The sequence below is a fragment of the Marmota monax genome, unplaced genomic scaffold, assembly GCF_021218885.2.
Source record: "Marmota monax isolate L192 unplaced genomic scaffold, Marmota_monax_Labrador192_F-V1.1 WCK01_AAM20220418_F8-fsc00181, whole genome shotgun sequence".
Lineage (NCBI taxonomy): Eukaryota > Metazoa > Chordata > Mammalia > Rodentia > Sciuridae > Marmota > Marmota monax.
This window is the reverse complement of record NW_026694276.1, coordinates 3702454-3716680: the sequence shown is the minus strand read 5'-3', so window position 1 is coordinate 3716680 and position 14227 is coordinate 3702454. Positions and strand designations below refer to the sequence as shown.

General features: G+C 45.5%; 1 protein-coding gene and 2 pseudogenes across 36 annotated transcripts in view; all 3 read right to left on the bottom strand.

Annotated features, from left to right (window-relative positions):
• Positions 1–958: 958 nt before the first annotated feature.
• Positions 959–1716, bottom strand: LOC131423147 (plakophilin-4-like; annotated as a pseudogene).
• Positions 1716–7955, bottom strand: LOC124108676 (plakophilin-4-like; annotated as a pseudogene).
• The window catches only part of Pde4dip (myomegalin), a 235864-nt gene continuing 228973 nt past the window's right edge, over positions 7337–14227 (bottom strand). For 18 of the 36 annotated variants that reach the window (XM_046467236.2, XM_046467216.2, XM_046467218.2 and 15 more), the window contains 6 exons: positions 12794–13020; positions 11663–11806; positions 10483–10621; positions 10141–10187; positions 8619–8746; positions 7337–8392 (listed from right to left, as the gene is read on the bottom strand). In XM_046467236.2, the coding sequence (XP_046323192.1) occupies positions 8389–8392; positions 8619–8746; positions 10141–10187; positions 10483–10621; positions 11663–11806; positions 12794–13020 (689 nt within the window). In that variant the 3' untranslated portion in view covers positions 7337–8388. Of the gene's footprint in view, positions 8393–8438; positions 8440–8618; positions 8747–9017; positions 9069–10140; positions 10188–10482; positions 10622–11662; positions 11807–12793; positions 13021–14227 lie in introns of all 36 variants that reach the window. The other 18 variants (XM_046467223.2, XM_046467238.2, XM_046467224.2 and 15 more) reach the window with 4 other exon arrangements.

Below are 14227 nucleotides of genomic sequence, written 5' to 3'. Positions count from 1 at the left end.
AAAATGCCTGAAAAAAAAAAAAACAACTTAAAAGAAGGTACAAATTAGTTTTTCTCATAATTTGAGAAGTTTCAGTCCATGGTCACTTGGTCTCATTGTTGTGGGCCTTTGGTGAGGCCAAACATCATGGTGTCAGTCCTGTGGTAAAGCAAAGGTGTTCATACCATAGTGTCTGGGAAGTGAGAGAGGCAAGTGCTCTGATACTGAGACACAATCCCAGCCCCAGATATAGTTTTATCACTGACAGATACAAGAGCATGTTGGGTCCTTTGGAGGAATTCAGCAGTGCTGGGATAGGACAAACTCCATCCCATTGATCCTCTTTTGGACATCTCTTTTTCTTTTTTTTCTTCTTCCTCCAGCAGCTTGGCTTGGAGCCTTTGCTGGGAGATTCTTTTCCTACCTAGTAAGTCATCCAACTCGTCAGTCCCAGCAGTCAAGCCTAAGGTGTGGGAGGCCAACCTTATGGGTGACTGAGTTACACTCCCTGGCTGGGTGCTGAGGCGCTCAGTCACAGAAATGGGTGTGTCTTGCTACAGCCCCATGGGTGAAGCTATGCTCACCTGTTCCTTTGTAATATAACCCCTTGCCCTATTTAGGATAGAATCTTCCATGGAAGTGCCTTGTGTGTGTTCCCTTCTCTTACTGTGCCCTTGGGTGTGGCCTACCCAGGTGTCAGTCAACCTGCTGACAGTGGACATCATGAAGATAGAGGAACCTGACCCCTTGCCTCATTTAAATAACTTCTCCTCAATAAAAGGGGTCAGCACGTGCTCTCGCTCTCTCTCTTCCTGCAGACCCTTAAGGTCAGAGGAGCCGTCACAGCGACCCCAAAGAAAAAGGTATTCAAAGAAAAAGGTATTTGTGTCTCTTGTGTGGTTATTTCGTGCAGCCCAGTTAGCCCAGTTTAACTGGAGTGACCCCTGAGCCTTTTAGTCGTGAGAACAGAAACCCAGCACTAAGGGACCTTCAGTTCCAGCCAATAGGACAAGTTCCTCACGGTGCACAATTCTCCACCATCTTGCTGTTATAATCAGATGTGTTCACACCTACGGATCACTTAAAACCGTGAGTCAACCAGCCTCTCACAGGACTGTATTTTCTTCCTTGCTTCATTCCTTGCAGAGTTGAGGTTGCTCAGGCACCCTGTCATGTTATGCAGAACTAGTGAAGTCAGAAATTTAATTTTATAATCACCAACAAAAGAAGAGCATTCCACCCAGAACAGGAACAATCACAGTGTTTGTTCAGGTTGAGAGGGCATTTCAGATGATTGATGTCTTCTTTAAGGCATCACATGAAGATGAATAGCAAATAACTCCTGTAACAAGCTCCGTTACTCTGCATCAATAGTTTTTCTCACAGATGCAAGATGGCAGGTATCCCACCAACATTTTTCATGGCTATTTGATTTTCATCTGTGGACTTGCCAAAGACAAGGTTTCAGAGAGTACAAGTATCCTTCTGAACTTTCAAAACTCTATGGTCCAAAAAATCAAACAGACGCCTGATTTGCCCTAGCCTATATACTTCCAATTTCACTTTGTTGTTGCCAAAACCCAGGTGCTGAAGATAGGCTGCTGTGTTTGCTAGTATGGAGTGCAACTGGTGCTGCAGCATATGAATGATTTTGGGCAGCTTGGGATTGTGCCAGGCAAACTTCCTGGGGTCTTTCTGGATGCTGTCCCAGGGGAGGCCATCTATGAGCTGTGTGTGAACTGAGTGACATTCAAACCATTAGGCAGGGAAGACTGGTTTTGGGAACTCCCAAGCAGAACCTCCTGATGCGAAAATGCCCAATTCACGTTGGCACCTTGTTCTAGCTCACAGCTCAAGTTCAAGCACAGTCTCAGAGAGAGAGATGGGTGTAGCCTGCCAAACACCAATCAACCTGTTTACTGCAAGACCCCTGCTACACCAAGGAATAAGCACCAAAGCAAGACTCCTCCCACTGAAACCTTATCTCTGCCTTTGATGTACTCCCCCTTAAATAAAAAATCAGGGCCTTTTTCAGATGTTCAGTTCCAGTTCCTATCAGGACTGGAAGACCCACCAGACACTCCTCTATTTAAATCTAAACTTTGGCTTTGTCTTACTTCTTACTGATTATTTTAGACTTTTTATTTTCCCAGAAGGCTCACACCTCCTGAGCAGGAACCTGCTCTGTCTGGGTGCTGGTCACTCCATCACACTGTCTATTGATGGGGATCTTGTGGTGCCATCATCAGCCAGAGCTGCCTACTGAAGCCTGTTATAATTGAACTCTTGTACTTGATATTGTATTGGCCTGTAGAGCTGGGTTTAGGTAGCTGTTGTGTTTAGAGCATAATTATTTGTTTGGTATGGAAGGTCATTCTGTTGGCTAGAAGTCTTTTATAGATTCCAACACCTAAGCTGGTGTGATAGAGAGCCGCCTGCCATCCTTGGAGCTCCACGGTTCTTTGGTTTGGCCTATGGTACACTGGACTATAATAGGTTCCTCCCTCATATATAGGAGACATAGCCGAAGACATACTCTAGCAAAAGCTATCTGTGCTGACAAAACAGGAACTCAATAAGCCATCAGGCTATCTGGGTGAGATGGAACCATCCTATTGTAAATATCTTACTGTTGCTGTCCAAATTGCTCCATGTTATGAACACTCCTTTTCAGTGAAGATGCCAGATGCTGTGGTACCGCGGTCAATTCTGAGCATTTGGGGGGGGGGGGCCGCCACCACCTGGCTTTGGGAAGGAGAAGCTATTGTGTCTGTGCATCTGTCAGGGTCACTGGGGACTCAAAAGGTGGTTTGGCATTGAGGGGCTATTCCCCTGGGATTGGAGGTCTTTCAAGAGGTGACTGAACCAATCTGCCACACAGCACTGGAAGTCCTGAGTACCCTCTAAAATCATGGTGTGATGTGTTGGAAATGTGGCCTCCAATTTGGGTGCATTAAATTTTGTTGTCATTGGATTCTCTCCAGCCAGCTACCAGAGGATTCCCTACTTCCTGTCTCTGTGGATAGTGAGTAGATGCTGCTATCATTCCAAATAAACTTTATATATATATATATATATACATACACACACATATACATATATAAATATAATATAATATAAAACTATATATATATATATAGTTTTAGTTTTTGATGGCTCTTTATTTTATTCATTTATTTATATGCAGTCCTGAGAATCAAACCCAGTGCCTCACAAATGCAAGGCAAGTGCTCTACCACTGAGCCACAACCCCAGCCCCCAAATAAACTTTTGAGAACCAATCCATCAACAGCTTGTAACAGGGGTCCACTTCACCTTTTGAATATAGTTCTGAGGCTTATTTTTTAAAGGGACATTTTTTTCCCTTTTCCTTTTCTCCCCCTCACTCTCCCTAACCTGGAGGCCAGATTACCCTGAGTTATCTGTGTTCCACAGGAAGGAGATGTCTGTAAGAGGATCTCGGAAGTGACAAATAACAAGTGAATCCTAACACTCCATCAATGCCCCTGGACTCCCTGTCAGGGCACATTTGGAATATAGCCCTTAAGGAGCTCCTTTAAAATCCCCCTGTTCCTTCTGATGGACAGAATCACAGCCTCAGGGACAGGAGTCCCCTGTGTTTCTCCTTTGTCAGAAAAGCAATAAAACAACTTTTTCCTTTTTCTCAAAACTGTGTCCTCATTATTAATAGGCATTCATTGGCACTGGGGACAAGGACCAAGTTTTTAGTTACAAGCTGAGTTCCTTCTGGGCCTGAGAGTTCAAGCTCTGCCTCTTCTCCTCACCACCTCCTGCACATCTTGCCCCACCTCCATCCCTCTCTCCTCTCTGTCCTCCTGGCCTGCCTTGTTGTTCCACTCCTCGTTCCTCTTCTTGCTCCTCCTGCCCACATACCCTCTATCCCTCCCACATACACACCATACAGGCCAACACAGGAAGGGGTTGCCCTCATCTGCGATGAAGATGAAGGAATATTTTGTATCAGAAGAAAAATCAAAAACAATCACATTGTTTCTGGTCAAGCTCAGTTTATGAGGAGACCAAAGAAGATGGCTGCACCTTAAAGCTGAACTTCAACCACAACTATTCCATTTCCTGTTCCTCATGGCTAGAATCTGGCCCTCATCTTGAGGGACTTGAATACCCTAGGCCCTTTTCTAGCACCACCTCATGGCCATCATTGGGCACATAGAGATCCCCATGGTGCTAGGGGCTACAAGCAGCAGGAAATCCTGACCAAAGAAAACCATCCAACTGCCCCATTTAGAATGAGCCAAGTGTACTGAGCCAAAGTCAGCAGGCTCCCAGGTATACAGAATCTGCCTCTCCCTCCCTGCTTCCTTGTGTCCTCTTAGCCTCAGATGAGATTTCTGCACCCAAAGCCAGCCTTTGAGAAAATAAGGGCCACATCTAAAATAATCTCAACACTTGTAAAATCCTAAGGCCATCACTGGAGCATTTCCAGAGCTCAATTTTAGTATTTTTGCTATGTCAGGCTATGCCTTAAGGTAGTGTCTTAATTTTACTAACTTGATTTAGTGTTTTGTTTTAATTCCAACATTAGTCAGCACATGAATTAAGAGTATGTGGCAGGGGCTGGGGATGTGGTTCGAGTGGTAACTGCGCTCGCCTGGCATGCACGGGGCGCTGGGTTAGATCCTCAGCATCACATAAAAATAAAATAAAGATGTGTGTCCACTGAAAACTGGGGAAAAAAATAAAAGAGTATGTGGCAGCCAGAATAATGGCCTCCCCAAGAGATCCTCTTCCTAATCCTTGGATGTGAACACACTTCATTCATTATCTAGCAAGGGACTTGCAGATGGGCTTATGTTAAGGATTCTGAGATGGGGAGACCATGCTGAATGGCACAGGGTAATCCATAACATCCAAATAATCCCATGGGTCTTTAACATGGAAGAAGAGGCAGAGAAAGAGGTCAGGGTGATGGATCAAGCACTCTGCCTGCTTTGCTGGTTGTGAAGGTAGAGGAAGCAGCTACCAGCCAAAGATTGACCTATCAATTTTAGGCCTGTTGGGACCCTTGGTGGACTCCTAAACTACAGAACTCTAAAGAAATGAGTTTGGGGTGTTCTCAGCCACGATGTTTATGGGAATTGGTTACAGCAACAACAGAAAGTCAACACAAGTGCCTCTCTAATTCACTTCACCAGTGACGAGATCTAAAGGACGTGATGAACTCTGCACATTCTGAAGGCCTAGGTTGACAGGTCAAGAGATACTATTACATATTTTAAGTGGTACCTGTTCTGTTTTCCCTTCCAGCCCCCTTTATAGGACTTAAATTCTATTTCCCCTCACAGGATTTCATTTTTAACTGTTTCTAGGAAATAATTATAGAGTGATAGCTTAATTTTAATTCTAGAAGGCAAAAGAATACAAGGATTTTTCTGAAGGAATCTTTTAAGATTTTTATTTCAACATTTATGGAAGTATAAGAGGACAGATAAATGAGGATGGTGAGTTAATCTGTCTGCAGCCCCACCTGGCCTGAGCGGAGAGGATATGTCACATTCCTCAGCAAACTGACTCAGGGCTAAGAAGGTCTGGCAGTCAGTGTAGGTAATAAATGATGGGGGTGGAGAACATAAGGGCTGGTTATCAAAGAAAAGACAGATGGGTTGCTAACAGCTAACCTGGGGATCACACTTTCCAGCACAATGAGCTGCTATTGATTATCCCAAGTGCTCCAGCTCCTTCTTACCCTTAGGCATATGCACAAAGAAGGAAAAGGTGGTGGGGGGTTCTGGGGTCTATAAAACAGCAAGACACACCCACTCCTCCTGACACCCAGCTCTTTGCCCACTTCTGAAGCCAGAATTAGTGAGACAGTCAGTATAAACAGGTCAATCAAGTCAGGTCGGTTTAAGGAGGCCAATTTTGAGTGAGTCTGGCTAGTTGGAGACTGTCCCCTGAGGGATTGAAATGTTAATTCCTTCAGAGCCCTTCCTCCACCCAAGAATTATCCCTGCTCCAACCTGTTGCTAAGGTAACCAGTCCCAGGAATAGCTCCCTACAGGGAGCTATAAGGTTGTTAATTAATGTTGGCTGCACCATCCTGCCCTTCCCACTTCAGCCTACCTGTTTCCCACCTTTTGGCCATCCCACTAAGCATTTCCTAGGTCTAGTCACTGCCTAGGCCTAGTCCCATAGTAGGAAGGAGAAAGATAAGGCGAAGAGGCAGGAGAACAAAGGAAGCCTAGGACATATAAAAAGGGCAGAACACCTCACTTCTGGGGATGCCAGGATACCAGCTCTGGCCCCCTCCTCCCTCCCAGGAGAAGTCTATGTTATCCCCTTTTAAATAAACCCTGCTTTATATGCATGCCTTGGCATGCTTCAAACTTCAACAGGTGAGGAAGCAGGACTTGTCACCGATAGATAACCAGCGGTACCAATTCTCTTCAGAGAAGTCTGCTGTCCCTGTCTCTTTGGTATATAAAATATGCTTTCTACACTTGCCTGGGTGTTTCTCGGGGTGTTTAATCCTAAACACCAGGGGAACAAAGACCCATTCCTGATCTCCAAGATTGGTATCAGAATGGCATAATTTTCAACTATGGTTCTTAAATAAATTTATTTAATGTTTTGACTCAATGATATAAAACAATGTGTGTTAAACTGTGGTCGGTAGCCCACCTGCATCAGAATCACCTGGGATGCTTATATTTAAATGCAACCCTAGGGTCGCACACCCACAAAAGTTCTTGGCATTTCATCCCAGGAAATTGCTCCCACAATCTTCACAACTGATTTGTGAAACAGACTGCATTTGAAATTAACAGCTCTAAAGCCTTTTAACTTCTGACTTTCCTTAAGCTGAAAATGGAGTCTGAGGGACTTCCCTGGCCCTGAGGGCACTGCCCAGAGGAACTGAGTCTGAGACATGTTTCTGATTAACACAGCCTAGCAAAATATACACATGGATATTTCCTGCCTTTTGTCCTACTGCACCCCATAGCTCTTATAAAAGCTTTCCATGCTCCTAAGTCACAAACGATGGAGAGTTGAGAAAGAAAATGTTCTCTATCTTGCTCAAATCCAACATTGTAAGAAACCTTTATTTCCCTTGCCATCCTAACTCCTGAGTTTTAATGGAACACAACAAACAGCAAAATATGTCCTTCCCTGTGTAAACTGTAAGGCAAATCAAGTTTAAAGATCACTCCATCATATTATATATTGGAAATTTTTGTAAAATAGAGGAAAAATGAATTTTTAAACTTAGACTTTATGGATTAGACTATTATTTTTTCATGACAGTTTGTCTTTCCTATTCTGATATACTTGTTCTGGGAAATGGTGTAGAAATGCAAAACAAAACAAAGAAAAACTATTTACTTATACACATATTTCTTTAATAGCCACCAAAAAAAGATTGTTTCCTCTCGTCCTCCCCATCCATGAGTTACGTTGGCCTTCAACATATTGCTACAGCAACATAAATAAATCTCTATCATACATTTATACACACATACCCACATCCTAGGAGCACTCTGAAGACACAGACTAGGCTTCAGTACAACTAGGACCTTGCCCAGACCACTTAAAAACAAGCAGAGGGCTGCTATATGCAAGACTTTCCATAGGCTTGGTATGGCCATCAGTTCCCAATTCGCCTGAGGGAAGTTAGGATGACAAAGGGATAACATACCTAATGGGGGTAGGGACAGTACAGTTTGGAGAACATGTAAGAAATGAAGAAGATCATGCTAGGCTAAGCATGACAGGGCATCTAACAAGTCACCAATTCCCCACACAGAATCAAAGCTCTCAGAACTGGTGGTACAGCATGAAGTCCAGCCTGACTTGCCCCAGAGGAGCTACCTGGTTAGGTGCGGATCTGTGACCAGTGCTCACTGAACCCCACTGACACTGTCCAGCAGGGCACTGCTGCTCAGTAGTGTGCTTCTATAACTGTGGAGGAGCTTCAGCATTGGGATCACATGTCCCATGTGTAGAAGGCAGCTATTTCCTTCGCGTTGACCATCTAAGGATAGCTGTTGAGATGAGAACCATGCTCTGGCAGGTGCTATGCCACTGAGGCTGTTCAAAAGCAGTGTCACAAGTGCTACTACGCAATCTCACATGTGCTTTGCTTAATGCTGGGCCCAGGGGAATTTGGCTACTGTTATTCCATCACTGCCAGGAAGTCATTCTACCTTTCTGCCTACCCCACAAGGACACGTCTCTGACTGCATCTTCAGACCTCCAGCAGATTTAGAGGAATCAAGCCCAGATTCTCCTCAGCAGACAGGTAGTTGTGCAAAAGAGGGGCAGGCCCATTCTTCCTGATGCTTTAAGGACCTGTGGTGGCTTTGCTTCTTGTGTGGCTCCTGGAAGGCAAGGGTCACAAGGCTGGAGTGCACAGCAGGGGCCTTAGAGATTTCACCTGCAAGAAAACATAAAACAACCCTGTTCAGATGGAACTGTCAGACCCTGCTGACGACACCCAGAGGCTGGAATGAGGGCAAAGCGTGCAGGAAGCCAGAATATGGCAGGAGGGGATTAAGAGGATGAGCTTCCAGGTCCCAGCTTAGAGGAAAAGCCTCCCTGTGCACCCAAATTCCTGCTGCCCCAGCCACTGCCCCACTATACTCTATGTGGTCAGATCCTACCATTTCCTCTGGATGAGCCAGTTCATGCTACAAGTTACGTGGTCTGAAGAAAAACAAAAAAACGGGGAAGTTTGCCATCTTCTAGGAAAAGTAGTGCCAAGCATGAAACATGCACATGTAGAAAAAGCCTGTGGTAGGAAGGAGAAAACATGTTGGGGGAAGTTCCCCTGTTAAGTGTGTATCCCAGTTTTCTTGAGGAGAATTCAAAGGGGCAGAGATGAGACCATCTAGTCTACTCTTAACAGATGAGGGGGCAGCAGTTCACAAAGGCAAGGGGGCCAGCCAAAGGCACACAGCCAGTTAGTGACAAGCCTGGAGTTACAGCCCAGGCATCAGGAAGTAGAAAGGGAGGCCTGCACACTGGAGATAGCCAGTGGGATCTGGAGGCTACTGGGTTACCTTGGCTGGGACAGGATAAGGCTGTACAGAAGCAATCTTGTAAGTGTTGTGCTAAAGAGGCTCAGGAAAGAAAGGAATCATCAGAGAAGAACCAAAGGGAATTAAAAAACAAGAGCTGGTTAAACCATGGCCCACCCTTAATCACAGTGTGGGAGTCAACCCTTTTGGAATATAACTAAGGAAATATTTCTTTTTTTAAAATTATTTTATTTGTAGATGGACAAATAAATACCTTTATATTATTTATTTATATGTGGTGCTGAGGATCAAACTCAGTGCCTCATATGTGCTAGGCAAGTGTTCTACCACTGAGCTATAACCCCAGCCCCAATTTAGGAATATTTCTAGGAATATGTTCAACTTCTCTGGCGAAGTTTAATGTCTAAGTTTAAAAGTTTAGTTTCTGAGTTTTAAACCAATTAGTGCACATCAAGTTTTTCTTCAAAGTACTAAGTAATAAGCACTTAGCATTTAAGTAAATGTAGAGAATGTCTAGCATATATATATATATATATATATATATATATATATATATATAATCTCTTGCCTTAAGATTCAGTGTTTATTTATTATCAAATTTTATTTTATTTTAGATCAATGAGACCAAGTGGATTTTTTATCATGTTTTTTAAAGAAAAAATGTGTCAAAATCAAATTGCTGTTCTTAACATAATATTTTGCACTAAAGTCAATTTATAAGGTTGTGCCTTACTCTACTTTATCATAAAGTAGTTTAGGAAAGTCCAGAATGCCCAAATGGCCTAAAGACCCCTGTACAGATAACTAATTCTCAGAAAACCTGCAAATGTCTCTGTCCTCAAGAACCAACTGAACTACATTTCTCCTGGCTCCTTGTTTAACTGACATCAAGGAGGAAAAATTGAAATGAAAAAAGAGAGATGATGACAAGAGAAAAACAAGGGCAGGGAAGGGAACTGAGTGGGAGAAGTGATAGGATGGAATCCTAACAGGAGGCTAACTAGGAGCTAGGACCAGTCAAGTGGATCAGATATCTCTCCTCTGGAAGAAGAAAGAAGGTCAGGGTTACCTACAGACCTGATGATAGACAGTGGTGTGTTAGAGGCAGGTTCTTTGGCTCTGACAGGTGTAATCATTTCCTTACCTCCAAATTAGTCCTTGCCTTCTTCAAAACATCATGTGTCCTGGTCACTGAAACAACAAAACAGCCCCACAAAGCAGGAATTACCAGCTGGGCCCTACTTGTTGGGCATGTGTGTTCTAAAGCATTTTCTTCTGACCCCTCAATCATGGCCTCTTGCTGACTCCTTCCTTCCCTCCCTCTGCACCCACAATTACTCATGGCACAGGAAGTTTGGGCCCAGTGCATCAGACTCTCCTCTCCCAACATTCCAGTGCCTCTGTGGACACTGTTCATCTGCAGCACAGTGGGGCATCTGTAAGATCACCCCTTTCCTCTGCTGCTCCACAGCTCAGGGGCACCTACACTGGTTGACGATGAACTGCTCCATGTTCTCCTTCTGCTGGTTGGCAGTCTTCAGACGCTCAGCTGTGCTCTGAAGGAGCTTCTCCTGTTTGGATACTTGGGCTCGCAGATCCAGTAGCTCCCTTTCCATTGATTCATCCTGGGGAAGAAGGATAGGCTCTCAGACAACAGTATGGAGACCAAAAGCATCCAGTGCTTTGTGGTTCCTACCAATTGGAAGCAGAACTCTATAATCTTCTCAACACTCTCTGGAGTATGTTCTCTCCATTAGAGCCTCTTGATCCTCCAGTTCAGGACAGTTGAGGAAGAGGCCACAGGTAAGAATGTTGAAAACATGAAAGTTCCCAGACTAGCACAGGTCTACTGTCCTGTGGCCAAGGAGACCCTGACCCCAGACTAGCAGAAAACTCCCAATTGTGAATAAGACCTCCAATTCAGTCCTTGTAAAAGTTCTATCTCATCCTTCCCCCATCCATACAAGATTTGGAATTTCAGAGATATGATGTATGGGACACAGGGCTGCCCTGAAGACAGTGTGTAAGTCTCTAAATATCTGTATAAATGTGAAGATGGTAAAGCACCTTCCCTGGAATTAGCAGTTAGCTCCCAAAAGATAACAGCAATATTTGTCTGGAACTCGAATATCTGGGAAGGGATCCAGATGCGGGACCACTCCAGGCTTAGCAATAAGAGCCAGCCTGAGATCACAGCAGATCCTGGGGTTGGGGGCTGGGGGCTGGGGGGGGACCTTGGCACAGAGATGATAATTTAAAAAGATATTTTGGGATTCTAGGAGCATGACCATAAGAAGCTTCAGGCTCATGGTGATATCCTCTGATCTTTTGACCAAGGAGACCTGAGGGGGAGAGAAACTTCAAAAGGCCCCTGAATTTCAGTCCACTCAAACTTCAGTTATAGTTCCTCCATTTTTCTTTCTTTCTCCTCTTTGATTTCTGATCTTGGAGGCTGGAGTATAAGGAGGAGGTAAGGTAATCAGAGCTGCCATGAAAGCAGCTGCCATGGATCAGGGGTTTCCCTCCAGGATGCTCCCCTAAGGTGGTGTCCATACTAATTTCCCATGTGGTTCCTGACCCTCGGAAAGCTGTGGGACTAAGGAGACAGAACCATACCAGAAACAGAAGAGCAGTATTTGAAATGGAAGAAGACATTAGTCTCTTACTGCTTTGCCAGGCAGTGCAGGGCCTTGGGAACTTGGCAGGGCCGCTCGCCAGAACATGGTCAGGAGGGAGGCTGACTCTTCTAGGGTGTGTTGTAGGGCGCTGATACTGCTGCGTAGCTCACGGACTCCTTTGTTGCCTGGTGCCTGTGGAAAGGGGAAGGGAACCATGGAAAACATTGAAGCTGAGATATCTCAGGGCTCAGGATATCGCAGGCCTGTACAGGTCTTAAGCTTGCTTCCTTTTAAGTGAGGCACAAAACATGGGATGCTTGAACCTATAAAATCCTGGTTCATCCCTGTGAGGTCCCAGGACTGAAGTGCTGCTCCCTTTACCTGGAATGCCTCCTCCCACCTGGACACCCTATAAGTCTATCAAAGCACATTCCCATGTCATGTCCTCTATAGACCTGTTACCTTCCTTTCCTGCAACAAAAGACCCTTCTGCATTGGTCCATTCAAGGCACAAGAGGTGGCTTCTCACATCGTGCTCTTGGCACCTTAGTTTGCTTATCAACAGAAGTCTGTGTCTTGCCCTTGAGTCCAGGCTCTCTGGAGGCAGGGCTGTGTCTATTCATCCATGGGTCTCTGGTGGCTCGGCATAGTCACTGATCCTTGGTCTCTCTCAACAGTAAAGTACTCTGAGAAGCACTGCTTCCCAGCCTTTGCTCTGTCTCAACAAATACCATAGTGTCCCACTTCTTACCCTTTCCGCACACACACAAGGTCCTTATGGACGCAAATCCCTCAGCATCTGTCCATCTGATTGATTTTAAGTGGGCCAGCATGGGCCACCATGAGTGTAACAGGTAATAACTAGCAGAGGGTGCTGAGTTCAACACAACATCACATGAATGTCAATACTTAACAAATGCACTACTGAGGATGGTGACAATGTTGCACAGACTTCTCTGGGGCTCTAAGGAAGATTATCTAGTTGGCCTTCTCTACAACAGAGTAGAACTTAGAATGAATCAAGAGAAAGGGAAGCAAGGGCTTGGCTAGAATAACTGGAAGATGATTTCTCTGTCATTGGGAGATGCAGGCCACAAAAATAAATAGTGGAGAAGGAAGTAGAACTAAGGACAAAGGACACAAAGAAAGGGTGAACCCAGGAGGTGCAGGTGTGACTACCTCTGAGCTCTGAGATTCAAGGCCCAGGAAGTTGCATGTGGGTCTCAGGAGAGACAGGATCTTTTGCACCAGCGGTTTTCCCTCCTCAATCTGCTCCCTGAGAGCAGTATAGTCATCGATGTGGCCTATGACATGGCGGCCATTTTTGTTGGCGAAGGAGCCATCTGTAGTATCACCCTCCAGCTTGGGAGAGTTCTTCATTCCTTGAGGAGCATCTGATTCCAGCTCTGTAAAAGAAAACCACGATAATATAGGATCTGTTGTTATTCATAATGATATCCTCAGTTCCAGCCAATGCAAAGAGACAGTGAAAGGATCAAGAAAGGCAGCCTTCAAAAATGCAGGATGGGTCAAGTCCAGACCTTCTGGTTTCTTTATTTTTATAATCTTTCTTACATCATTGCATAATAAACTTGCTAGAAGACAGATTTTATCTTTATTGAAAGTGGACTATTCAGGACAAATAGTATTATAAACATGAAAAATTTATGGATAGAAAAGGCACAGACAGGGGATCCAACATGGCGGCGAGAGGGGAGGCAGCGCTTTCAGTACCTCCTCAACAACAGGGTCAGAGAGACGCATGGATACGCTTAGATTCGACCTGCTGAGAAACTCCTAGCAAAATTCCACTAAAGAGAGACCGGCCAGGAATCGGTAGGATTTTTGGAGGTGACAGTTTGTGCTAGACGAGTGAATCTCCAACACGCAGCGCAGAGGTCCAGACCCGCCAGCCGCTGCCCGCGCGACTCGGCGACTGTTGGCTGCCTGCACGCGGCCCCCGCTTCAGGGCGGATAGCCTCCGAGGCGCAGCACAGCAGGAGCGGTGCAGGGACTCTAGGAAGAGGTCTCTCGCCAAGCCTTCATGAAATAGCGAACCCGGAGCTGAAACCAACCAGAGATAGACCAGTCCCACCCCTCCCTTCGGACACTCCGGCAAGGAGCCTGGGGCCCGCCATAGCAGAGTGGTGACATCACCAGAGTTCCACAGACAGAATTCCTTCCCAGCAGAATCCACGTTAGCAGGTATGTGACTCCCACCCCCTCCAGATACAAGCAGCCAGGAAACCTCGGGAATCTCTCCGGGGGTGTGTCTGTAGGGAAGCAGAGGGGATTCCAGATCCCCACCTCCCCTTAACACCAGCGGCGACACCCAAGATCTTAGCCGCCAGTTTCTGGGGGTGTGCCCACCAAAGGGGTCCGGAAAAATTAAACTGTTGGTTCCCAGATCACCCCACCACAGCACTGGGGCTTAGATGAATGACAGAGAGGGTGTTCATCATTCGGGATATAGGACACGCGGTGGGGCTGCAAGTGTAATCAGATCCTTGGGGAACCGCCTCTGGTGAACAGGACCTGGCTGGCTGGCTGGGAGGAGGAACAGGGGGAGGGGCGGGATAAGTGAAAGGGCTCTGGACTAACAGGATTGAGAGA